The 25,253-nt window shown below is 48.7% G+C and overlaps 9 protein-coding genes across 9 annotated transcripts; 5 read left to right on the forward strand and 4 right to left on the reverse strand.

Annotated features, from left to right (window-relative positions):
* Positions 1-241: 241 nt before the first annotated feature.
* On the reverse strand, positions 242-1,638 carry LCP9604111_812 (bestrophin family protein; the record flags this gene model as incomplete). Its single annotated transcript, XM_039071839.1, has 4 exons — positions 242-644; positions 708-1,264; positions 1,318-1,459; positions 1,514-1,638. The coding sequence occupies 4 exons, from the start codon at positions 1,636-1,638 to the stop codon at positions 242-244; spliced, it is 1,227 nt and encodes a 408-aa protein (XP_038933360.1).
* A 934-nt stretch (positions 1,639-2,572) lies between these two features.
* Positions 2,573-2,950, reverse strand: LCP9604111_813 (serine palmitoyltransferase small subunit family protein; the record flags this gene model as incomplete). Its single annotated transcript, XM_039071850.1, has 1 exon — positions 2,573-2,950. The coding sequence occupies one exon, from the start codon at positions 2,948-2,950 to the stop codon at positions 2,573-2,575; it is 378 nt and encodes a 125-aa protein (XP_038933361.1).
* A 1,276-nt stretch (positions 2,951-4,226) lies between these two features.
* LCP9604111_814 (uncharacterized protein) lies at positions 4,227-5,201 on the forward strand (the record flags this gene model as incomplete). The annotated part of the gene is made up of 1 exon (XM_039071861.1): positions 4,227-5,201. The coding sequence occupies one exon, from the start codon at positions 4,227-4,229 to the stop codon at positions 5,199-5,201; it is 975 nt and encodes a 324-aa protein (XP_038933362.1).
* Positions 5,202-6,345: 1,144 nt separating this feature from the next.
* Positions 6,346-8,157, reverse strand: LCP9604111_816 (FHA domain protein; the record flags this gene model as incomplete). Its single annotated transcript, XM_039071873.1, has 3 exons — positions 6,346-6,927; positions 6,983-7,079; positions 7,133-8,157. The coding sequence occupies 3 exons, from the start codon at positions 8,155-8,157 to the stop codon at positions 6,346-6,348; spliced, it is 1,704 nt and encodes a 567-aa protein (XP_038933364.1).
* Positions 8,158-9,766: 1,609 nt separating this feature from the next.
* vac8 (protein anchor VAC8) lies at positions 9,767-11,863 on the forward strand (the record flags this gene model as incomplete). The annotated part of the gene is made up of 6 exons (XM_039071884.1): positions 9,767-9,940; positions 10,064-10,184; positions 10,244-10,357; positions 10,434-10,679; positions 10,731-11,480; positions 11,532-11,863. The coding sequence occupies 6 exons, from the start codon at positions 9,767-9,769 to the stop codon at positions 11,861-11,863; spliced, it is 1,737 nt and encodes a 578-aa protein (XP_038933365.1).
* Positions 11,864-12,502: 639 nt separating this feature from the next.
* On the reverse strand, positions 12,503-13,143 carry LCP9604111_818 (Alb1 domain-containing protein; the record flags this gene model as incomplete). The annotated part of the gene is made up of 3 exons (XM_039071895.1): positions 12,503-12,724; positions 12,777-13,069; positions 13,128-13,143. The coding sequence occupies 3 exons, from the start codon at positions 13,141-13,143 to the stop codon at positions 12,503-12,505; spliced, it is 531 nt and encodes a 176-aa protein (XP_038933366.1).
* Positions 13,144-13,370: 227 nt separating this feature from the next.
* On the forward strand, positions 13,371-15,452 carry LCP9604111_819 (ubiquitin-specific protease UBP1; the record flags this gene model as incomplete). The annotated part of the gene is made up of 1 exon (XM_039071906.1): positions 13,371-15,452. One exon carries the CDS (start codon positions 13,371-13,373, stop codon positions 15,450-15,452), a length of 2,082 nt encoding a protein of 693 aa, XP_038933367.1.
* Positions 15,453-16,234: 782 nt separating this feature from the next.
* LCP9604111_820 (uncharacterized protein) lies at positions 16,235-17,155 on the forward strand (the record flags this gene model as incomplete). The annotated part of the gene is made up of 1 exon (XM_039071917.1): positions 16,235-17,155. One exon carries the CDS (start codon positions 16,235-16,237, stop codon positions 17,153-17,155), a length of 921 nt encoding a protein of 306 aa, XP_038933368.1.
* A 4,443-nt stretch (positions 17,156-21,598) lies between these two features.
* LCP9604111_821 (uncharacterized protein) lies at positions 21,599-22,204 on the forward strand (the record flags this gene model as incomplete). Its single annotated transcript, XM_039071928.1, has 1 exon — positions 21,599-22,204. One exon carries the CDS (start codon positions 21,599-21,601, stop codon positions 22,202-22,204), a length of 606 nt encoding a protein of 201 aa, XP_038933369.1.
* Positions 22,205-25,253: the final 3,049 nt, after the last annotated feature.

A 25,253-nucleotide genomic window follows, 5' to 3' on the forward strand; every position in this document is an offset into this window, starting at 1 on the left:
TGCCTCTAATCATTTGCTTTCGGGCGAGTCACATCCTACTTTTTCAATTTCAGTATCTGTGCCTACAGTGGAACCAGCAAGACTCAAGTCAGCTTGGCGACCATGGTTTTATTTGGTCCATAAAGAAGACAGCTTGGACCCTCTAGTTCACAGATAAATCGATGCTTCTAATGCTAATTTAATGCTATACATGTAATAATCGCGCCAGCAATACACCGCTAGATATTCTATATTCAAACTCTCACCTACCAGTACTCGGCTTCAACTTCAAGAACAAGTCTGGGGGTGTATACTTCGCGTCCGTCCTTCCGTTTCCAGATTCAGTTCGACCGGGCGTTAAACATAGATCACCATGAACTGCACCAACGGGCTGTTCTCTGAATGCCTCCATGGCCTTCGAATGCCTGCGCCACTCAGACAAAACAACATCGATTTCAGTCTTGGAGTCACCGACAATAGCATCCATCTTGATGTCATTTCTGTCGTAGCCAAAGGGGTCTTCCAACTGCGAGCCTATTCCTTCAATTCCATACAATGTGAAGATAACAAGGCTAACAATTGGGATGGCCCACCATCCCATCTCATCGACCATAGCGAACGGTAAAACACAGCCAAACAGGGCGAGGACTTGCTTTTGGTGAATCCTAATTTGAGTCAGTATTTGAAATATAAAACTTAACTCGACACGCATTAGTCATGAATCTTACAGGTGAGCCACTGGGATCGGAGTCAACTTGATCGTTTCCATCTTCCCGTATGCATCAGTCAAGGTATTCAACTGAGCCTGCATCTGACTAGCGCCAGGAGCAGGATACCACCCACGTTCTTCGCCGCGCTTGATAAACCCATCAATGAAAAAGGTCAACTGGAATGGAAGGCCTAATCCCTCAGATTCATGACCCTCAAGACCCGCGGGTAACAAGTTGGCATATTCGGGGTTATAAAGGGTAGATGGATGTATGCCCAGGTCCTCATCGACGGAGTTACCAAAAACCCAAGCAGCGCCCCATTCGGCGCGTAGATGGTTTTTCACGGCGTACGGGATAGCCATGAGAATGCGGATAGTACGCTCGATATCCTCGCGCTCTGCGGCGGTGGGCGGTCCCCGCTTTGAATTGTAGCTATTTGTTGCGATCGTGCGGACGAGATTGCGCACGCATGTATTAAGTGTGTTCATTCCGTTCCGTCCGTCCCAGAATCGATTGTAGGATGTTTGGTTGCGGAAGACAAGCATCAGACCTACGACAATAGATAAAGATGGGATCTGTTTTTGATATGTTTAGTTGCTGTCTCGTCTTATTGGTTGGGGGTACATACGATAGTGCTAGGTAGACCAACAGTGTCGAATACGAAGGTATCCAAGTAAACAATCAAGGCTGTGAACAAAGCATGCAGAAGGACCGGGACTAGTATGGCGCCATGAATTGCACCTTTGATAAAGCGAAAAACAAGTGGCCATCTGCTCGATATTAGCTCATGCGGATAATTGGCATATACCGATTAGATAGCTCACCTTCTTGGCTTTGTCCGTGATGACAGCTGATGGGGATGAGTGCCACGCCGTTCATGATGACCTTGTATTGTAGTGTTTTGGCGGCTCAAGGTCGGAGTGGGCGGCTCGCTGAAATTTAACCTCATGTTTAGATTTCGACCGATACAGATCAATTTGTTGAGGCTGACTCCTATCCTTAAATCCCGGGGGATGGTGGAATTCGGCTTTGGTATCCAACCAAGCCCTGAAATCCGGGGGATATTGAACTTGGGACTAGGATGGCCGTCAACATTCCAAGGTTGAAAGCGGGCCGAACCCACTTGCCATTTCTAGCGCCGTCAATCACGTGACGGCATATATAGTTCCATACAACACTAGTATGTAGTTGGCTATGTTCATTGTAGAAATCCTAATTTATTCAACCTCTCTTGTGACAAGGCAAATACAATTGTCGGGAAAGAGTCCATTTGACTGAAGTGGAAAGAAATTATTATGAATTAATGTAGATGTAGAACGATGGAGGACTGGTGAACAAACCAATACCAGAAGCTAACAGGACTCAGACAAAAAGATAACATGAAACAAAACACCTCTCCAAGTATGTATCCTGCTATATGTTACATGATCACGACAAATGGGTTGCTAACTAAGTGCACAAAACCGGGAAGCGAAATGACTGTACAGGAAGTGGCCCTTCTGGTCGACAATTAGCTGTTGACTGAGAGAGAGGACGAGAGATTGACCAGGTGGCAAAGATCCGACCTGCCGTGGGCAGTGAGGGTGCCTCAGCAAAAGGTCAACTGAGAAATGAAGGAGGACCTTGATTCAAAGATGCCAAGTAGACTCAACCGAGAACAAAAACCCAAAGGATAGACCAATGGAAATTGCAGAAACAACACATTGCGAATGATGGACGTGCTGATCCCTTAAGTAGAGATGTAGCAGCAAAGGCCCTCAAGTAACGTATACTTTTTGGTGTGGTATGGTTCCAGTATACAAGATAGTGTGCCGGATGCGTGGTCATCGATCTAGGGCACCCGTGGACTTTCAGCTGCGGGCGACATGGAATTGTCGTATTGATCACACCATCATGGTGCTAGGTTGCTGGCTGCCATGGCCTGTCAGCAACCAGATGAGATTGTCCCCCTTGTTATAGACCAAGGTCGGGAAGTAAAGAAGGGCCCAGAAGATTAAGGTTATGACGGTCGAAACGAAGGCATTGACGACGAGTTTCTCATTGGATGTCAACACATAAAGGCCGAAGGTCACTTCGTAGCGGTAGTACGCGAGTTGCACGCGATCAGAAGCTCGTTGAAAAATGTTGCATCGTGGTTTGCGCCAAGGCGCGCTTGATTTCATGTTGGAGGAATATTTATCGAGGCATTCATTCATGGCCGCTGGGACTTGCGACATTAGAGAGGTCATGGGGTCGGAAAGGGACTCATTTTGGGTCGTCATCATGGCCATCGTAACGTTTTCGCCAATCGTACACAAGTGATAGACATCAACGTTGGCGGTAGTTTGGCTCCAGAAGTAGGCGAAAGTCGAGGGTGGGTGTGAAAGAGTCGCAAGAGAACCACGTAGGAACGCTGAAAGGTAAAAAGTCACAATTGGGGCCGGCGGGGTGGAAATATAGGAAGGGAAGGGAGGTCACGATCCAATGGGGCTGGCTACAACGGGAAAAGGCGGAAACGGAGTCGGCACCAGGCGGAAAGCAAAGAGTAGAGTCATTAGAATATACAACATGGATATATTGGACATAGATACATTGTGGCAAAAACTATCTATTCTAGACTATCCTAGCTAGCTTAGCTCAACTTGGTTCCTCAAGAGCCGGTACCTGGATCGGCTGTATGTGGAAGTATACACTCTCGGGAACTTCCAAGGAATACTCGAGGAAAAGCCAATTAGGGTTTTCCACTGCGTGTTTTTTGTGTCCAAAGAACGGTAATCATTGAATCGGAAGAATCCGGACGAACCCGGTGCCCGGTGATGAAGTCTAGATGTGCTTTAAGGAAAGCTGAAGTCAAGTCACTTCGTACAGAGTACCAAAAGAAAACCTGTTTCTCCAGTATAGACCTTCAACATGGCGGATGTCCCGGATACGGACGGCCGGATGTGGAAGGTGGTCCTCGAAAAGCGGTATCCTGTGGAGCTGGCAAACATTCTTCACCTCACGACGGAGTATGTATCCTCGTCAAATGGATATCCTGTGGGTTCGAGACCATCAGAGAGCGCGTTTTTAATTGGTTGACTATTTGGCTACTGGCATTTAATTCGACAAGCAGAAAACTAGAAAATTTTTATAGTTTCACAGGGCTAGCCCTGCCCGAGTGTAAGGCTACTTACTGATCCTTACGTCAAGCCCTGTCAGAATTCTTGCTGATCTATGAAAGTAGTAAGAAAGCCAAGAAGGGCTAAGAGTGGCAAAATTAGGAGGCGCCAACCTATAAAGCCTAACCCAACCTACTAGTCAGTTTTAGGTCCAGAGTCTAAACTCCCTAATCATTGGTCTGTCAAACCTACTAAATCGCAAAATATATGGTATGACAACTATGTATATGATTTAATTCTAGGTATTCATACAAAATATAGGGTATAAATCATGAACCAATGAAAGTGCAGCTGTATGAGGGCGAATCTGACGTCTTCACCTGATATATAACCTTGGAACCCCGAGTTCTGACAGACAAACCCTTTCAAATTTCAAATCAAACATACAGTTGGTATCGTAATGCAAATCCTAGTAATCACCTGCCCAAGCGGCAAACAATGCTCTCATCTCATCCCTCTCTTATACAATGAATCCAAATTCAAACTCCGTCTAGCAGCCCACACCCCCGAATCCGCCTCCCGTCTCCAAACCACCTACCCCGAAGCCGAAGTACAAATCTGCGACACCACCTGCCTGGCCGAATGCCGCAAGCTTCTCAGCAATGCAACCTCGGTCTACCACGTGGGCCCATCGCTCCACTCCCGGGAAATGGAAATCGGGATCAACATGATCGACGCCGCTGTCGCCGAGAGTCAAAAGCCCGACACTAGCTTCAAGCACTTTGTCTATTCCAGCGTGCTCGGCACCCAGCACCGAAACCTCATCCAACACGACCACAAGAGCCGCGTCGAAGAAAGACTGCTACTCAGTCCTCTGAACTTCACAATTCTCCAGCCGACCAATTTCATGGACGCGTACCCGGCCGCTGATCTCGCGAAGATAGAGAGCCCGTCTATCAAGTATGCCTGGAACATCTTTAACCCGCATGTGGCCAATAGTCTAGTTGCGCTCAGGGATCTGGCTGAAGCCGGGGCCCGGGTTTTGAACGAGCGGGAAGTACACTATTTCGCTCAGTATCCGCTCTGCTCGACGTTCCCGGTGTCTGATGTGGATTTTGTTGATGTCATTGGGGACTATATTGGTAAGAAGATAGAGGTTCCAACTCCGACTCTTGAAGAGGGCGCTAGCAAGGTGCTCAGGCTTTTATATGCCGGGGAAAGCGGCGTGTATAGTGGGGATCATGTAGTCTCGGATCTGAGATGGCCGGCCGCAAAGGGAGATTTACGTCCTGATATTACAAGGGACGAGGCTGAGAGGCTGGTTTTGTTTTATAATCGGCGTGGATTGAAGGGGAATCCCAGGGTTTTGAGGTGGTTGATTGGGAGGGAGCCTACGACTGTTGCTGAGTGGGTGAAGATTCAATTGGCAGGGTAGTTTTATCTCAGCTAGCTGAACTATCATAGGCAAATGCTTCATTGAGATGATCATATACTGTAAGATGAACTTTCTTGTTTCAATTGAGAAAAAAACAGGTATCGGAACTCCCGTTTCTAGTCGGGATGCCGATGTGCCGATGAAAATTTTACTCAAGCTGTCTAAATCCCCGAAATCCCCGGCATTTCCGACCGATGAGAGAAAGAAACAAAATCAGTGCTGTTATAGTTACTCCGTGAAGCTTCCACTTATTAATTTATGAATTTTGCCGCCATAGCCAAAGCCATCGAGGGAAAGAGGGGCAAGGTCAGATGAGCATCTGACATCGGACAAATTGATTACTGCATTTATTCTGCTTAACGAGAGGATTCCTATGGAGCCTCCCTCAATCTCTGCGGGCTTTCCAGCACATATTTCGTCATGCTTCCGATGTGCCACAGAATTTGTGGGCGAGCTTTATCTAACTTACAGAGAGTACGTCATGGTTCTCGGTTTGTCCTGTGGCTCTGAGACATGTGGGGTGCCAAGAACCGGCTAGAACGACTTCGAAGTGTATTCCGTATCGCAGGACCTAGCTTGACAGTTAACGCTGGAGATTGATTTATCTGCCCAGATATCTCCTGATAGCCTGGCTAGCTCTAGACCCTTTCGAGTATGGTTCCGCTTGTATCCCACGAGGTGATCCGCTAAAGGTAGAGATCTCGACCTAATAATGTAGCGAGGCAGGAAAAGCGATACGATCGAGTAGACAAGTCAATGCGAACGTGTTATTACCGAGTCATAATTAAAAACAATCCGAAGGTTAACGAAAGAATGTTCCTGGTTCATCAGATGTGCCGGGATTCAAAACAACAGTCCAGATCTTGAATGGGTATCAGTGGATTTTGGGGCAGGGGATGAAGGTAGGAGAAAACAGAACGCTGGGCCGCCGCGATGAATCAAATTAGATGGAAGAGGTAAGCACTATGGAACGATGCAAACGGTGTATATGGAGTGTGCACCCGGAGAAGCCAACGCAGACATGCTTCCTTGCAGTGGTGATATCGCAGAATGCTCAGATGATACCCACAGAAGGGTAGATGCCAAAAAGAAGGAGAAATATGTATTAAAAATGCCCAAAGCCCCCCTTTTCCAGTTATTAGGTCTACCCGAAGCGACGCATTCCAGCTCGGCCATCAAAGGCCAAAGGCCCCGAGTCATTTCGTGGAGTCATCGGGTTGTCGTCAGATGTTGGCGTGTCGGATCGGACTTGTGATTGGCGACGCGCTGGCACACTGAGTGGTTGAGTCGGTTGCCACCCGGGGATGTTGATAGTGGCGCTGCGGGCGAGGTCATCGCCATCGGTGCTGGAGTTAGGGCCTGGCGAGACTGAGCTTCGACTATCGTGGTCATCCTGTAGATGCAGGTTCTCAACATCGTTGGTCAGGTTTTCTTCAGCAGGATCTCCTAGCTGATCAGATGGTCCTTCCGTATTCGCCTCGGCGCTTGAATGCGCCTGCGTTTCATGCTGCTCGCCAGAATCATTGGCTGCCCTATATGCTGCCAGTTCCTCCTCTTGTCTGTCCTCCAACTCATTCGAGTCATCGACCTCGGCGCTGAGATCGGTGAATGCACGGCAGTTGGGGCATTGGAACATTGGGTAATCGGGGGAGTGAAGCAGACGGCTGATACATTTGTAATGCCAGACGTGCGCGCAGGCTGCCATGAACAAACACTGATAGGGCCGCTTTATTATAGTTAGTAGATGTAGGATTGGTCAGGGAAAATAGAAAAAAACGAACCAAGACAGAGCCAAGGCAAATCGAGCATTCACGACATCCCGAATAATCAGCAGTCTCGCCCTTGCCCAAGTTTTTGATAAGGCTTTCTGTGTTTTTGCTGGAATTCTTGTTAGCGTCACACGACACTCGGGACAATAGGTAAGATCGCACTTGAACTCGTTGGGCTGCTGCTGCCACGATCGATTACATTCAATCCGAATGCGAACGCATCGGAAAATCATTTCTTCTCCTCCTCGGAAGTCGATACCCAACTGCACGATATCGCCATCTTTGATGGAGTACAGACGGGACACCATATTCGGCTGGCTCAAGCGCATGTGGTTCAAAAATGTACCGGAAGAACTGCCAACATCCTTGATGTGCCACTGTCCATTCACATACAAGAACTCGCAGTGTTTCCGGCTAACGACCTTCGACTTGAACCCCACGGGAGCATCTGAAGGCTCGGTCGGGTTGGAGGACGGTACACCATCACGCTCCGAGTATCGTCCGACACGAATAACACAGCTCTCTGATGGTAGGGTCCGGGAGACTGGGACGAAAGGTAAAGAGGGTCTCGAGCTCTGGAGGGAATCTTGATAGGGGAAGAACCGAATGATCGCTTTGGTCTCCATTTTTGAAGGAATCACCTCCTCCTCTGCCGGAGCGCTGGTAGGTGCGACCGCATTGCTTTGAGCAACGGCGGGTTCTGCCGGTTCGACCGGCTCTGGGGGCGGGTTGGACTCCTGCGGGGTGGGCTCCTGCGAGTTGTTTGTAGAGGTCTCTAACGTGCGAGGTGGCGGTCGAGGGGCAGCCGAAACGCTCATCAAGCGTGCCATAGGATTGGGTTGGGTATGGTCGGTCGAGGGCGTGGAATTAGCGGACTCGGTGGATGATAGTTGGCTATTGAGGTCGCTAGCAAACCCGTAACTCGGCGCGGGCGCAGAGGTGTAACGAGAAAGAACTGGATGGTCACTTTCAGGGCATGGGGAAGCTGTGGTGGAGTTTGTCGGAGAGATGGAGTCCGGATTGGAGAACCGCCAAGGAATTCGACTGCTCAAACTGTGTCGAGCCGAGCGCTGCCCGCTAGGCGAGGAGGTCAGATTATGGGTGTAGGTTCGTAAACTGAAGCGGCGCAGGCGACTGGGGCGAGGGCAGTCAGGTAAGGAGGTGGAGGCGGTGACTGAAGTAGACATGGATTCGATTTGGCGACCATGAAAGAATATCGACAGAGAATTAAATAGTGCCCAGAGATTTCTGAAGGGTAACGTCACTGGGATCTGCAACTGGGCTGATGCTATTCAATGGTTTACCAGGACATCATATGATTAGGGTAAAGGGATGACCTTGGAACGAGAAGAGATTTCAAAGCGATGGAAAGATGGAAGAAAGGAGTGAAGGAAAAGCGAGGAGATTAGAAGAGCGAGAAAGGCAGGGTGGGATGTTTCGGCCTTCTTGATTGTATATACTGTCTTGTCTGTCGAATCTTTGGGATCTTTGCTCTTTGCCATCGGTTATTAAAGCCCTGACAGTCAGCATTTCTTGGCAGGAAGATATCTCCCCGCATAGTTAGGATATATAACGAGAGTATTTATATGAAGTATATGGAATAAGTATATGGAATAATCGAGAGCGTATAATAGCAGGATATTGATAAATTACTAAATCCGATACTAACGATATTCCCAAGTATATACTTATGCATATGTCGACTGTCATGGCTCGTCCTTACTTCATGTACCACGCATATAGGATAGCTAAGTGGTCTATGCTTTCACATAGGCAATGTACATCTCTGTAACTAGTTATGTACTCTATTCTGTACTCCCTATATATCCTATATGTGATCTATACCAAAGCAGATATCATTATGTCGAATCAACTAGAACAATAGCTGAACACCACAGGTTACAACCTTAGATCTTAGAAGATGTGGCAAATAATATATATTACCAATGAACCTGTAGGGCCTGGGCCAGTTATCTGTTTGTCTGACAATACCCTAACTATTCCTATCTACAAAGTGGCATTCCATGTGATACCTGCAAGTCAATCTCTAACCACCACCAACATGCCCTTATCCATATGTGACTCTATCTGGTGATCATCTGCGTCACTTACAAAATCACAAGAGCAAAGGTAATGCCTTCATTGGTGTATAGTGTAGCACGGACCTTGACGGGACGCTAGAAAGTACGCTTTAGACGGCAAAAGACGTTGAACCCGACTAGATAATAGCGATGTAGTGATATAAGAAGTATTTCAACATCTATAGAGTAAGAGCAGTGTCTAGAAATATGCTGTACAACTTACTATTATTAACCAGTAGTTGACTTTATATGATGCAGTTGATCTCCCTTTCCGGATTGGTCAGCCTAGAGCTTCCCCCGGGGCCGATGATGTATGTGCTGGAGCTGGTGCGTGTGGGAATGAAAATGAAAATAAAACCCATGGAAGAGATGAAAGAGGAGAACAAAAAGAAAACAAGTAGATTGACCTAGTCAATTCGATCAATCCAACCCCCAATGTATCCTCCAACACATAGAAAAGCCATTGAATTCCAAGTTTCTGCCGTAGGAGACTAGTTCGCTCCCTCTCCCCTCCCTTAATGAAACACTTGCAACTTCCTTCCTTCCAGCATCAGGAGGCTTCCCTCCTTCCTTTTTTCTCATCACGCGGCTTTTTCTTTGTGTTTCCCTCCAAAGCTTCGGCTTTATTCAACTCCCTTATTTTCACCTTCGCCGACTCGTCTTTCGCATCCCTCACACTCACTAGACCGCGCCCGATGCGGGCTTGCTAGCCAGCATGAGTGGAATCGCGAATGCCTGTCTGTCTTGCTTTTCAGCAGTGGACCAATGGTGTCATATCACAGCATGTCTCGGTCCCATCGGAGCTCGTTCTCGAGATGGTATCTACGAAACAACCCTGGCCGATAATGAGCGAGAAGCGGTATCAGATCTTCTAGGCTACTTGGAGAACGTACGTGCTCGACCGATTCATCATTCTGAACCACTATCTTCCCTTCTCTGAAGCATAGCTGGAGACTGGGTTCGCCTGGGTACCGCCCTGCACCGAGCATACCGCTGACTTCCAATTGTACAGCGCGCAGAGACCGACTTCTTCCACGGCGAGCCACTACGAGCCTTGAGTACCCTTGTTTATTCCGAAAACGTCGACCTGCAAAGAAGCGCCAGCTTGACGTTTGCTGAGATCACAGAGCGAGGTGCGTATCGCCATCTTGCTAGCAATGATGCAAGAGCTGACCTTCCGTCTTATCTACAGATGTGCGCGAGGTCGATCGCGATACCCTCGAACCTATCCTCTTTCTACTTCAAAGCTCAGATATCGAAGTTCAACGGGCTGCTAGTGCAGCGCTGGGCAATCTCGCCGTAAATTGTTGGTCACGTCCCCGTCCCGTCACCCATCACCCATCTCCTTTCCCGCTTCCCACACGGTCGCTAACTCGGTGCAGCTGAGAACAAGGTCTTGATCGTCACCCTCGGGGGCCTATCTCCCTTGATTCGCCAGATGATGTCGCCCAATGTCGAGGTACAGTGCAATGCGGTCGGATGTATAACCAATCTCGCGACCCATGAGGAGAACAAGGCCAAGATTGCTCGCTCTGGCGCTCTAGGTCCTCTCATTCGCCTGGCCAAGTCGAAGGATATGCGTGTCCAGCGAAACGCGACGGGCGCACTGCTTAACATGACTCATTCGGGTAAGTGGCTCTAGTTGATTCGTCTGGCCGTTTCTCTAACATGAAGACCAGATGACAACCGACAGCAACTTGTCAATGCCGGCGCTATTCCCGTGCTCGTGCACCTCCTCTCATCCCCCGACGTTGACGTACAGTACTACTGCACAACAGCTCTCAGCAATATCGCCGTTGACTCGACGAATCGCAAACGACTCGCCCAAACCGAGTCACGCCTCGTGCAATCATTAGTTCACCTTATGGATTCATCCACTCCGAAAGTCCAATGTCAAGCGGCGCTCGCCCTGCGCAATCTCGCCTCTGATGAGAAATACCAGCTTGAAATAGTTCGGGCGAAGGGCCTTTCTCCACTGCTACGACTCCTACAATCCTCCTACCTTCCTCTCATCTTATCCGCCGTCGCTTGTATCCGCAACATTTCTATTCATCCTCTTAACGAATCCCCCATTATCGAAGCGGGCTTCTTGAAGCCGTTGGTGGATCTCCTAGGCTCGACTGACAACGAAGAGATTCAATGTCACGCTATATCCACGCTTCGTAACCTTGCTGCTAGCTCTGATCGCAACAAAGAACTTGTCCTGCAGGCCGGAGCAGTACAAAAGTGCAAGGACTTGGTCTTGCGTGTTCCCCTAACAGTCCAATCTGAGATGACTGCTGCAATCGCTGTGCTGGCCCTCAGCGAGGAGCTGAAGCCGCATCTTCTCAACCTCGGAGTGTTTGACGTCTTGATTCCTCTGACAAACTCTGAAAGTATTGAGGTGCAAGGCAACAGCGCGGCTGCGTTGGGCAATCTGTCTTCGAAAGGTATTTCCCCTTATATTTGTGTGTCCTTATAAGCTGCTAACAAATTCGTAGTCGGCGATTATTCGATGTTCGTTCGCGACTGGGCAGACGCCAATGGTGGCATCCATGGCTACCTCCATCGCTTCCTTGCCAGTGGAGATCCCACATTCCAGCACATTGCCATCTGGACCCTCCTCCAACTGCTCGAGTCCGAAGACAAGAAGCTCATTGGATACATTTCACGATCCGAAAACATCGTGAACCTGGTCAAGGTTATCTCCGACAAGAACATCGATTCGGATGAAGAAGATATAGATGATGGTGAGGGTGAAGTCATTACGCTCGCCCGTCGCTGCCTTGAGCTGGTTGGAGCTGGTCCTAAGCAGACCCTTGTAGAAGCCTGAACCTTCTGTTTCGTCTGGTTATACCACCCTTGTTCTCACCCTTGTTCTATTTTTTTTCGGTCCCTTCTGCTGACGATGCTTCCTCGCAAACAAGGTCTTGTGTCCTTTGACTGAATCGGGATTTTCTTTTCTTCTCTCATTCTGTCGCTGAAAGCGATTATTTTCAGAACTTATATAGCGAGTAATCGATTTTTATGATAACTTAAGGGGACATAGAAATAAAGGCGTTTCGTCAACTTGACAACCTTAGATGGATAAGAAGTATGATAAGCTAGGTATTTGCACTTTCCCCTGCTCTTGTCGCACCAATCTCAACCGTGAGCAAGCTGGGACGACATCGAGACTTGCACAAGCTGGTACGTTCTTCAGATCTCACGCGGTGACCTCGCTGTACTAACCATCCGTCTTTTTACAGAAATATTCTGCATCATGGGCAAGCAGGTAAAATGGATTGTCGACTACTCGCCAGTGATCCTTGCATCCAATGCCTAAGTTGGATCAGACCCAGCTAACACTTCACCAACTGTCTCCGTGAGGGGATGTTTGTTTCATATTGCAACTATGGCGTTACCCCAGGGATCGGTATACAACACACTACCACTCACAATGGGTCGAGGACTATTGACACAAGTGGGCTGTTCAGGTGATCTCGTCGGTTTCATCAACAGTCGTAGAATCGTCAGTTGTGAGATTGGAGTCTTCAATGGTTTCAATTTGGAAGACATTCTTTGCGACAGCAATCTTGGGAGGTGCAGAATCTTCGGCCATCACATCATCATCCTCGTCATCCTCGTCGTCGTCGTCATCTTGTTGAAGAGCGTTGAACGCCATGGTTTTGCGGTTGGTGTCGTCCCAATCAGCCTAATTAAACGTGAGCACCTGTACATCACGAAACAACCATCTGTTTTCATACTCTTCGGGAGTTGACGGTCTTGCCACGAGCCATGCTTTTGGCCTTCTTGATTTCCAATTGATCCATCACGGCCTCGGCTCGGTCCATTCCCTTTTGTTGCCTTAATCGCTGGGCCCGTGAAACCTTGTCATTTTTTTTCTGCTTTTTCTGGATCCCGGAAGTCGCACGGTCAGCCAGAACCGAAGGCCTTGTTGTGTTAGGAGATTCCGCTCGTGGAAGCGAAGTCAACGACTTGTCAAGGTCGAGACTTGGGGATGCTGCTCTCCGTGCTGCGCGGGAACGCTGGGACTGGCCTGTTTCGAATATTAGATACCCAAACGTCAATGTATGCGGCATTCGTATTCAACTTACTTTTGCTCTTCGCCATGGTTGCTGTTTTGAAAAATTATCAATCTCGTGGGATGAGATCGCTATCGATAAAAAAAAGTTTACGGCAGACGAAGACGACCAAAGGCGCACCTTTTCTACGCAAACATGTAATTTGATGTCCCTTTCTACACGCGTCTTGACACTCCCACGTTCTCTGTCAATCCATGCTACTGCTCATGCTGGCAGATACCTTTTGTCACAGATATACGTCTGGCTTTATTGACAATGAACACCCGCGACGTGCGCTCTGAGATCTTTTCCAACCGCCCCGATCAGTACGCAAGTCGCAACAGTCATTATGAAACCGCCCTGACGACTTTACAAAACAATAAAGCATTAGCATACATATTTATTGCTCTTATTTCAATCTGTGTCTTTCTCGGTTACCTCGGACTTGTTCCTATATCGCTATTCCAGCTCCCCTGGGATCTCATTGTCTATTTTACACCCTCTCGAATCGTTGTCGCTTTAGACCCTCAAATATCGACCTCCAACCCCAACCCGCTAGCCTCGCCTTTGTCCTTCCAGAATAAAAGTGACGCGATGAGACGTATTCTTGGCTTAGACAACAACGTCTACTTCCCTTTCTTCTCCCGGTCAAAATCGCTCTCTATTTTCGGAAATGCGCTGCTAGGAAACACTCAGGATGCCACACCTCCGGGGCTCGGAAATTGGAACAACTCGTGTTTCCAGAACAGCATCATACAGGGATTGGCTTCTTTGAAATATCTCGCCGAGTTTCTGGGACACAACGTGGACAACCTCTCGGACAAGGCTTCCGTCTCGACGCACAGGGCACTATTAGACCTCATCGACCGTCTGAATAGCGCCTCCAAAAGTGGAACCAAGCTGTGGATCTCCGGGCCTCTCAAGTCCATGAGTAGCTGGCAACAGCAAGATGCGCAAGAGTATTTTTCCAAGTTGCTTAATCAAATTGACCTTGAAGCTGAGCGGTGTTCACGCGGAGAGACTTTGAATATGGGATTGAAGATCGCGGGACCGGATGAGAACATATTTCGAGACAGCGACTCTAATGACCCGGTGGTGTCTGAGGGGTCCGAATCGCTCTCATCGACAGATAAGATTTATCTTGATAGGGTTTCATCTTGCAATCCTCTCGAAGGCCTACTCGCTCAACGAGTTGGCTGCATGGATTGCGGATGGACTGAGGGGCTCTCGTTGATACCTTTCAATTGCCTCACTGTTCCTCTGGGCAAGAGATTCTCGTACGATGTTCGCGAATGTTTGGATCAATACATGGCGCTTGAGCCTATTGAAGGCGTGGAATGCGCCAAGTGCACGTTGTTGCGTCGACTGGAGCAGCTTATCAACTTGATCAGTGGGATTGAAGCCGATGAGAGTCGGTCAGACAGCTCCGACGAACCTCCACGATTTAATGCTGTGAAGGAGTCGGCCTACTCGCGGTTAGAGGCTGTCAAGGAAGCTTTGCACAACAATGATTTCAGCGAAAACACATTAGCGAACAAGTGCCATATTAACTCAAAGAACCGAGTCTCAACCACTAAATCTCGACAAGCCGTCATTGCACGGGCTCCCCGCTGTCTTGCTATCCATATCAACCGCAGTGTTTTCGACGAGTACACTGGCACGTTGGAGAAGAATCTCGCGGCAGTCACGTTTCCTCAGATGATTGACTTGAACAATTGGTGTCTTGGCACCCAACCTCCCAACAAGCACGGCAACAATTATGAGCGTTGGGATACAAACCCCTCTCGGTCCATGCTTCCCCAACCTGGTGAATCAATTCAAGTCCCTAGCAGACAATATCAACTACGCGCAATTATCACCCATTACGGCCGACATGAGAATGGACACTATATCTGCTATCGCAAGTATCCGACATCAGAATTTACAGCCCCGGCACCGGACGAAATTCTTCAAGCTGAGGGTGACAAGGACAAGCCCGAGCGTTGGTGGCGCCTCAGCGACGATGACGTTCAGATGGTTAGTGAAGGTCATGTGATGAGCCAAGGGGGTGCATTCATGCTGTTCTACGAAGCTATGGATGATTCCTCGCCGCGTTCGACTCGAGCTGCAACACCAGAACATGACCTAGACAGTTATACAGAGTCTACCCAGTTCGGAAGTGAAGAATCAATGCCAAAGAACAGCTCCACACCATCTACTGTCACCGACTGCGAATCTGCCTCATCCCGTGAGACCAGTATCTCGTTGCCGATGGACGACTTGATTCCTGCCGACGTGCCTGTGAAGATCTCGAACGTGATTGACACTAATGCTCAGGCGAACGATGAACTGGACTCTCCCTCTACCATTACTGCATGATCACCTTTTCTTCATACGTTTTCCCTACTTTTTGCCCGCATAGCCGTACCGGCTACTGCATCATGATACCCGATACCACGTTCCATTTGAGGCGCTGATTTGAACTCCATTGTGTTTGGGAGTATGTGTAAATTTATGTACTATTATGAGGAATCTGAACAGAATGACTTATTGAAGCAACACACTTGAATTCGATTCAGCCTGACTGTAATTCCGTAGACTCATCCACGACTCATCCACGACTCATTCATTGTGGATTGCCTCCGTCTCTTAAAAACCCAGTCAACACTCGGTGATGCAGCCTTGGGGTTCATATCCCCGCATTTAGCACGAGCACCTTGTGAAAGGCGACCCGGTATGATGGCCCGGCATCACCTCATTAAGTACCTTGGGGCCACCACAGCATAAAACTACATGAAGACTCCTTTCCTCGCCAAATTAGATTTGCAACTTACTTTTCTACATTCTCGACGAGTTCTACCAGCAAAGTACTAATTCTGACGTAAACCGAATCTGCCTCTTCCCATATCGACGCTGGAAATCGTTGAAGCTGTACTCGAGTCTGTATAGATCCCGTCGGAGATCTCCCCGGGTCCTCATTTCCTATCTGATCGTCATAGGTATGATATCGTCTCCAATATTTGATAAAGCTGGTCGTTCCTATTCTAATTGAACAGAAGTATTCTATAACATCTTCAATAATGTCTATCACCAAATCCTCACAGCCGCATGACATATTCCTCGTCAACGAGCTACTCGAGAACATTCTTCTACATACAGATATGAGAACTCTATTAACATCTGCTCAACGCGTATCTCGCGTCTGGAACCTTATGATCAAAACATCAGTCCGACTCCAAGAGTCCCTCTTCTTCAAACCCTCTAGAGAGATCCCAGATCCCTCACAGCGCCTCCGCAATCCGCTCCTAGAAGATATCCTCTGGGCCCAATTCTTCCTCAAGCAACAACAAACCTCAGAGTCGAAAATCACCGAAGTAAGCAGGTTTCCGCTGCGGGAACCCGAGCGTCGCAAGCTCAATATCTACCTGCGCAAAGACGCCAGTTGGAAACGAATGCTGCTTCAACAACCACCGACATCATCAATCGGAGTCCTTGAAATCATCAAAAGATCAGACTCGGAATTCACCAAATTATCGACCAGCCCAAACGCATTCCTACGGATGGGCGATCTCTTGAGCCTCCTCCAAGGAGGTAGCACGCTAATTCCAACCCGCAACAAATGGATAATGTGGAGCGGGCGATCCCGTATCAGGATGCCCTTGAACTTTGAATGCTGGACACCTAAATGGGTATATGAGCCAAGTACCCTGCGGCCGGTCCATGAATGGATCCCGGAAAATATAGACTGGGATAGTCTCCGGCTGGAGGTGGCATCGATGTATTTGAATGATTTCGACTGTGGTGTGGTGATTGTATCCGAACGGAGACAGGTGCTCTTCCAGGGTGAGGATCGAATTCACAGGGAGAGCAAACTTGATCGGCGACTGGAGAAAGTGTTTGGGGGGTGTCAGGTGGAGGTTGGAAGGATGCATATCAATCACTCTTGGATTCCTATCAAGGGTGTTGGTGCTGATCGGAGATGGGTTCTTAGGCCATGTTCGGCTACTCCTCTTGTTCCGATGCTGAGTGACTCGGAGGTTTCAGATTCGTCTTCTATGTCTTCGGTTTCTTTGTCTGTATAGGGGATATACTCGAGGCTCTGCACGGGCGTATATCTTGACCAGTTTGAAGAGATTTCGAATGATACTCTGCTATAGCATGCTGGTTATTGCATAGGAAAGAAATGATACAACCGAGAGTCGCCGACCGACTGTGGCCTGCCGGGGTTGTTTGTTACAAACAGCATCGCTCTTCAATTGTATGCATCATAATCACAATGACCACTTCGGGAATCATGATCAGCCTAGGTGTTAGGATACCTTGTAGTATAGGAAAGACATAGCTGAGCTTAGCTTAAGCGTCTTATGCCCCACTTCCATTCAAGAATAGTGGAGTGTTTCATGATTGCTAGCTTTGTCGGCACGAAAGAGGGCGTTGGAGAGGCAGCGAGATATTCCGAAGCGAACTATCTGGACTCCTTCGAGACCAAGCCACACATTTCATTTCCGGCAAATCCCAACAGAAGGTCCCGACCCTCATCTACAGGTGCATATTCCAAAGAGCCAAATAGGAAGGAAACACAATTCACCGCCAGTCCGTCTATCCGACCCGTGCATCGGGGATAACCAGCCAGGCAACGAATCCATGCCACTTTAGCGCGACCAGGGTTGTCACAATACTATAACGACCCTGTTCGGATATTGGCCAGCCTGTACGACCAGGATGTTTCTTTTGCTGTTGAAATCCACCGTGGCCTCTAAGCGCAGAGCGTGGATGTCAGTACCCAGCGCAGATTGAAACGTCGATGCGCCCGAAGCATTCATGCCCGGCATTGCACAGGAACAACGGCTCGACAGGACAAAGCGATTGCCAGCTAGGCCGAAGTAGGCAAGTCGAAGAATTGCAGCGAAGACGCATCATTACAATGCTAATGCAGGTTCACGGCCTACCGCAGTTTCTCGGCTTTGCACATGTGCCATTGCGATGTGTCGAAACGTTCTCGAAAATGGCAACCGGAGGTATATACTGTATAATGACGGTATCCGTTGGCGGAGACAACCCCTGGATTTCGTTTCTGGTCGATGTTCTGTTCCGTTTTGGGAATCTCAAAGCGTATATTCTACTCTGTATTGTATACGGGAAAGCGACCGTGGCGATCGCATCTTACCCGGTCGCAAATATCGGTCAAGACAGATAACCTCTCCAGGCTGTGAGTCGATACAGAATAAGCTCTGACTCGGAGAAGATAAATTGATTGGCGTCGGAAGAGAGGATGGCTGGCTTTTGTATCCAATCGCGATGGCTGCTCGAGCGGTCTCAGAGATAGACCGTCTGATCCCACAGCCATTGCAATATTGGCGTTGGTCTAGATTGGGGCGACTGTGCTATCCGTGCGGATCTTCATGCACGCACAGGGCGAGGACTAGGGAGGCGTTGATTGATATGAAAGTTGATGCTTAAGCCCCCCCGGGACAGTGCCCTAGGACAGTGGACACGTCTTACACCGTCAACCCGCCACTGCCATCACCACCCTTGTCGATCGATGCAGTCGGGACCGCGGATGGTGTCCCGGAAGGATCTGAGTTACTTCACCGTGTAGATACTCCGCAGTGCTTCCTCTCCTTCGACGATGTGCTATCTCACATTCTTCCGAATCCCCGCCAGCGGAATGTGGGTCGGATCCCCATGGGGTGGATTTGTTTTCCATGGTTCCGTGTCTTTAGTGCCCGCGTCAATGGATGAGTTGCGTCGGAATTCGTGCAGATCTGGAAATAGCATCGGCTATTAAGTCGGTGAGGGTGTCGGAACGGTTTCATTATCTTAGTGTCTATAAAAGCTCGGCTCTTTTCCGAGTTGATACGGAGTAGTGAATCAGATACTGAATCAGGAGAAATATGTACCTAGACAAGTGGATTCATCCTCTTTCTTCAGCTATTCCATGCAAGAAACCCGACCATCTGTCCTTGCGATTTTAGTTCAAGATCTTGCATGTGAACTGCATGACTGCATATGAGGTGCAGGGTATAAGCTGCAGGGAAACCCGGGAAGGGCTGGAAGGGACTAGCGTGGATCTGAGCTCCGATACACTTCTACACGGCTAGAGCTGGCCAAATTGAATGCAAATCAAGCTCCTTTCTGCATCTATTTCATACTTGAGTCCAGCCCACAACTGTGCATATAAATCTACCTGTACGGAGTAGAGCGTGTTGATCCAAGCTCGGTTTCAAAGCGGCGTAAAGACTAACCGAGGTAAATCAACAGACCGAGCTGTCGTCTCCTCGCTGAAACAGGAAATTTCTGCCCAACATACCGAGTATTCTCCGGAATTAACGTAGCTTGGGTTTGACTCAAAAGGAACACCGGAGCTCTAGCGTCCCAGTGTTCCGGCGCGGAACTATCTGTCCCCACCATGAAACCCAGGAGGCAGGTACCATGACATGCATTGGGTACCTATCGAAGCCCTGAGTGCCTGAAAAGGGGGAGATCTGAACACGACGCGCAAGACAGATCGTGGACTGCGACCCCTGACCCAGCAAGCTCTCACATACTTGGAACTATGTCTGCTCGAATATGAGTTCACGAGTGGAGAACGGAGCTCCGTAGCCGGGGCTTCGAAAGCGTTGAACCGCGAGGCTGTAGCCTGTCATGTCGATCTGAATTTGATTTCAGCTCGGTAGTCGCATCCCCGCTTGACCCCTTTCCAAGTTTTCTCTGGTTCCCCGGCGGGCCGAGACGCGGAAGTCTCAATTATGGAGTAAGCAGTTGGAACCTTGGGAGAGAGTAGGAGGCGTGGGGGGGACTCTAGTAGCGCTGCAGGGAATTAGATATGTATATTTGCCAAAGTACTCTTGCGATCAGTATGTCGGGAGTATACATCTGAAATGCCTTGGAGATGATAAGTATGAGACAGCCGATCATGCGCCCGAACGGGAGGGTGCAAATTGGTCGTCGGGACACCCAGGATCACGGATTGATCCACTTGGGCCGGGGAAGAGTGTAACATTCTTCCCCGTAGACGCGAGACTTGCAGCAAGCAAGTCATTCGGTGCATCCGACAGATCGTATAGGCATCAATGGCTGGGCGGCAATGGGCATGGCATTTCGGAGATCTCGAAAATCAGGCGTTGATAAATGGGAAATGCCTTTGTTTTAAGTGGCCTAGATATGGACGATCTAGACTCGAGACCTAATTTCTTGATTTTCGAAAAAAGGGCATCCACTAGAGCCTCGGTGTGACTGTGGGGTGCGCTCTGATTTGTGCGATATTAAACGGCCTTTTCTCGGGGCTAATTCGATCCATGGACAGGACACCGACAAGGTTACTCCGTACGAGAATACTCCATCCGGAGTAGAACGGTAGCATCAGGCACACTAGCGAGGAACTGCCTTTATCCGCTAGAGGGGAGTCCCGACGCGCCGGAAGCCCGTTGATTTCCAATCCAATCCAGTCCCTTTTCATTTAGATTCCAGGCTAAGGCTTCTAGAGGGCGACATGAGGCTTCTAGACTGAAAAACCGAATCCTCGGGCTTGAGACCTGGCCCGAATGTGGAGACACGGGGGAACTCCCTTCGACGCTTTAAAAGATAGTTCGTTGTCCCCAGGTAGAATATTCTTCAACAGTATCATCGGTGTTGACGTGTTGACGTGTTGGTGACCGCCAATCGCTAACAAACCGGATTCCTCACGCGAGTAGGGCTGCAAATTCTAATTCGGCCTGCAGCTTCCGCGACTCTTTTTTACCCTCCCCATGAAGCGGTGAATCCGAGGCTTGATCATTGGAGAATTGCCATCGGAACTGGAAAAACAATCCGATTTTATCAGACCAGATCTGAAAGGTTGTTGGGCAGCCCTTTTGGGAAATCCTCGATCTGCCGCAAGGGGGAATCGAAGCCAGTGATATCAGATATCTGATTGTCGACCTTGTATATGTACCATACATATTATCCCAATCTCTGTGTCAGACTCAGTCCCAGACAAAGCGCTAAACCGGGGATCCGATCTTTCCCCGTGTGTCAGAAATCCGATACATCTGGAATCAAAGAAAAAAAACAAAAACAAAAATCCCGATTTGGATTTATCTTGATTTATATTTATTTGGGTTGACCAGTTCCACCCGTGGACCCACCCGGCGTTCCTTCCAGGTCGATCGACAGCCCTTTGTTTGCGGAAACCTCCTTCCGCCTGATTGTTCGGATTTCTTTTTTATTTGTTTATTCCTTTTTTTCTTCTTTTTTCTTTTTGACTTTCCTATTTGGGATTTTTCTTTTATTACTTTCCCTTTTTTGGGAATTCGATTTTCTTGACTGCAAGGGTGTCGGGAAGTCTAGAAGTCTTTCCCCGGCTTTGATCTTTTTGATATCTATTTGTGTGCCCCTTCTCACCGATCATTGATAAACAACTCGCCTCGACTCTTCTTCCTTCCCTCACTTCGCCTTCCACCCTACACCCTTCACACTGTTGTCTCTCTCACCTACTGGGCCCTGGTACTGCCATCCCTTTTCAACATCTACTCATATCCGCCATCATGATTCCTATTCAGACTCGTCTCCGTGAGATGTCGCTGCCCAAGGCGGTGGCTCCTATCGCCAACACCGATCCAGCACATCCCACCTTTGCCTGGAGTGGCAGCGCCTCTTCTTCCATGTCCAGTCCTTTCGCCCCTCCACCAACTCCCATCGACTCGCTTCTCGATATCAACCCACGCAAGTCGTCTTTCTCTAGTGAGCTGGGAGCCGCATATGCATTCCCCTCCTGGCCCAACCGTCCCTCTCTGTCCAGCAACGACTCCACCGATTCCTGTGCCAGTGCCTTTCTGTCTGACGACGACCTCCTGTGGATGCCAGAGAACTCGGCCGCTGAGCGAGTCGTGGACGAGGCCCTCAACCAAGACGCCACTACCGTCTGCTCCGTGACCATGGAACAGCAACTCTTGCGCATGCGAGCCATCGCCGAGCAAGAAGACCGCGCCAACTTCCTCGCCAAGGTGGAAGCCCACGCACGAGCCACCCAGGCTCTCCGTTCCGCAAAGCAAAGCATTGTGACAGAGCGCGAGGCATCGAAGCCCAAGAAGCGCCGCGTCGCGCCCGCTCCCAAACGCCGTGCTCAGTCGGCATCCAAGGTGCTCGGTTAATAAGCTCACCGGCAGAGGCCGGTGCAGCGCAGGCGCTCTCCGAAAACCGCCACATTATCTTCACATTCATGTCATTGCCTTGCCTTATCTTTAATTTCACCCCCGCATCTCTCCGACGGTGCAGCCCCACACACGACGGTGCCTAATTTCGATTTATTTTCCCAGCCGTGGTACCCGCGAGATCGCCTCATTCGACACTGCGAATCACACTCGCAGCCACAATCTCCAAGCACAACATGCCATGGTCGATCAGCCACATGGAAGCTTCACCCCCCGGGTGGTATTTTCCCTGAATGCGACCATGCACGGGCCGACCTCGGGATCCATGCCAGGGCCCCCGCGCTTACCTAATATCTCGCTGTCGGCGCTTCTAGAAATGCCTGGGCCACCGTCACCTCCTCCGTCACGTCCGACCCTCTTGTCCTTCACACCGCTGGTTCCTTTGGCTCTCTGACTCATTTCCACTTCCACTTTCACTTTTGTTTTTCTTGTTTTTCCTGTTTTTCCCTGTTCTCTTTTCAGCGAATCCGTTATTCCCCCCATCCCACGAGGATCATGTTCTTGCATGGAGTTCCAGCGATTCAAGTCCTTTTCGGCCTACCAGGCTTGCATCCATGGCGGTGTTTCTATTTCCTTCTGATTTTTCTCGGCTCTTCATGAATCTGTCTTTCCAGCGCTTTGTTTCAGATACCCCGTCTTGTATACCCCACTATTTTCTTTTTTTTTTCTCTCGTTATCTTCCACGCTTGATATTTGAAATTTCAACAGCGCTAGTTCTCTGATCCGCTATCGGAATATTGCGCCACGTGCCATATCAAATTTGTCAATAGCCGTTTAGTACAGAGTACACTAGGAAGCCTGAACTAAGCACATTGACCAAATCCTGAAACAAGCCCAACAACCTAAAATAAACCAGACCCATTATCCAACAACACTATGTTGTATACTCCCAACGCCCTCGTACTTTTACCCTAGTCCCCGTCCCTGCCACGTTGATGTAGATGGAGCCTACTGCCCGAAATGCGCACACCCTCGAAATAGAATAATCCAACAGCGGAACGCCAGCCTTGCCCGCCTCGTGTCCCCCGCTTGAGTAACTGCCTGACCTTGGCCAACGTAGACCCCGGGACCCTAAACGGTGAGGCTGTAACAGCTTATTGTTGTCTATGTATGACACGAGGGCTGTCGTTGGAATGCAACAGTGAGATCGGGCCGCCTTTAGTAATCCACAATGGGGCGACATGGTTGACCTCATCATGGGACTTTGTGTACTCCGTAAATGTACATACATTAGTGGTTGATAATAAATAGCCCACCGGAGAATATCGTGAAGTTACGGTTGGGGTTGGGGTTGTTGCTAGGCTGTTTTTGGCCGGAGTTAGGGTCTTGCCTGGATTGCCCTCGCCATTTTTTTCTGTTGGCGGGGTTCACTAGTCGGCTGTGGTTGAATAAGGAATGTTAACCCGAAGTTGGTGTTGACTCTTGAGTAGGGATGCTAAAATAGCCCTGGTACCTATAGTACATGCTGGATTTTAGCGCTTCACTCCCTGTCTATCACAAGCATACGGAGTACATTCTATAGTATAGTTGGCGTTTCAAAGAAAGCCTCGATCCCCGCACGTAGCGCTGAGCTATTACCGTCACTCTTCTTTGTTGCCACCGTTGGTTCCTCTCTTCTGCATTTACGCTATTTGTCGTGGATGTGTTGCACCAACCCACAAGAGCAAAATATCAAGTCTGGGCATCACATTTCATGAATTTAGTCGGGCACATGCTTCAACTACTGTGTTGGTTGTTACCAACTCGAAAGAATCCCGGTAGATTGTGACTGATATCACATTCCAATGAGCGGATCATACGTATGCCTATCGGAGAAGCTTCCGTCGAGGGCAATATCATCTGATAATGATTCAACGTTGGATTGTGGTCATAATCCACTAGCATTCGAAAATCAAAGCGTGCGATACATGCAGGTCAAGGCACTGTGGATACCCATATTTGACGAAGTAGAGAGCATTCTTCAACGAGTAGTGGCCGCGTGGTGCAGTGCAGGACTTTAACAATATATCTACTCAAGATGATGTCAGAGACGTTATATGTGAGGTAACACTTGATATCTTGTCCGAAGTTCCTTTTACTTGTCTCTTTTTTATATTTTTCTTAGAAATGAGCAGTATGTGACTGTGCCGTAAAGCCGAAGAACATACAGAGCCTAGAGGCGAATATGTATAGCCCAGACCGGATATGCAGAAATCCGACGAGCATCATTAGTGTAACAGCATCATCGATATCATACTAAGGGTAGCTATGCAATTTGTAAGAGCAAACTGCATCGGGGGTGTTACTGGAAACCATGAACGGCTGAATTGGCATATAGGATCCATCCCGGTACTCACAGATTGTCACCGGTAGTATCAGGGTGTGCCAGATAGTCGAGCCTGATCTATGAATTAGCGAGGCGGGAGTTAAAGAGAGATTTAGTTACTTTAACACAAATATACATCCTAGTCACAACTCCAAAGGGATAACTTGACACTAATATTTATCCGCATGGCAGAAGCAAGGGTGAAACCGAACTTCTATATGGCCAGAGCTGGTAGTATTGAGCGGGCCAAATGTATCCATGAAGTCTTGTAATGGAGAAACGATACTTGCTACCAGAGCCTTAGTGACAGCTATTACAATATCGACTCGCATTCAAAACGACCAAAGTCGCGGTGAATCGTCCTATGTAAGAGCACGCCATTGTCGAGGTTGTCGATTGTGGTCACTTGGAGAGTGGCCAGGGTTAAAGGAAAACATTTATATATCATTGCCATATGAAAGAATTCCTAGCCTGGAAGCCTTGAGCTATCAGCACCTTAAGCTATTAGCCTATAGTCTTTCCAAGCAGATAGACAAATGGTACTATACCGTAGACTGATTGAACTTGCCAAAACTGAATGGTAGGATGTGTGTGGGAAGTGAGATATCATGGGTCAGGAGAGGAAACATGCTTCTATATTTCTTTCTAAGGTCTAAAAGTGCTCTACAGGCCGTCTATGATACT

Source organism: Penicillium roqueforti (assembly GCF_015533775.1).
Source record: "Penicillium roqueforti strain LCP96 04111 chromosome Unknown scaffold_01, whole genome shotgun sequence".
Classification (NCBI taxonomy): Eukaryota; Fungi; Ascomycota; class Eurotiomycetes; order Eurotiales; family Aspergillaceae; genus Penicillium; species Penicillium roqueforti.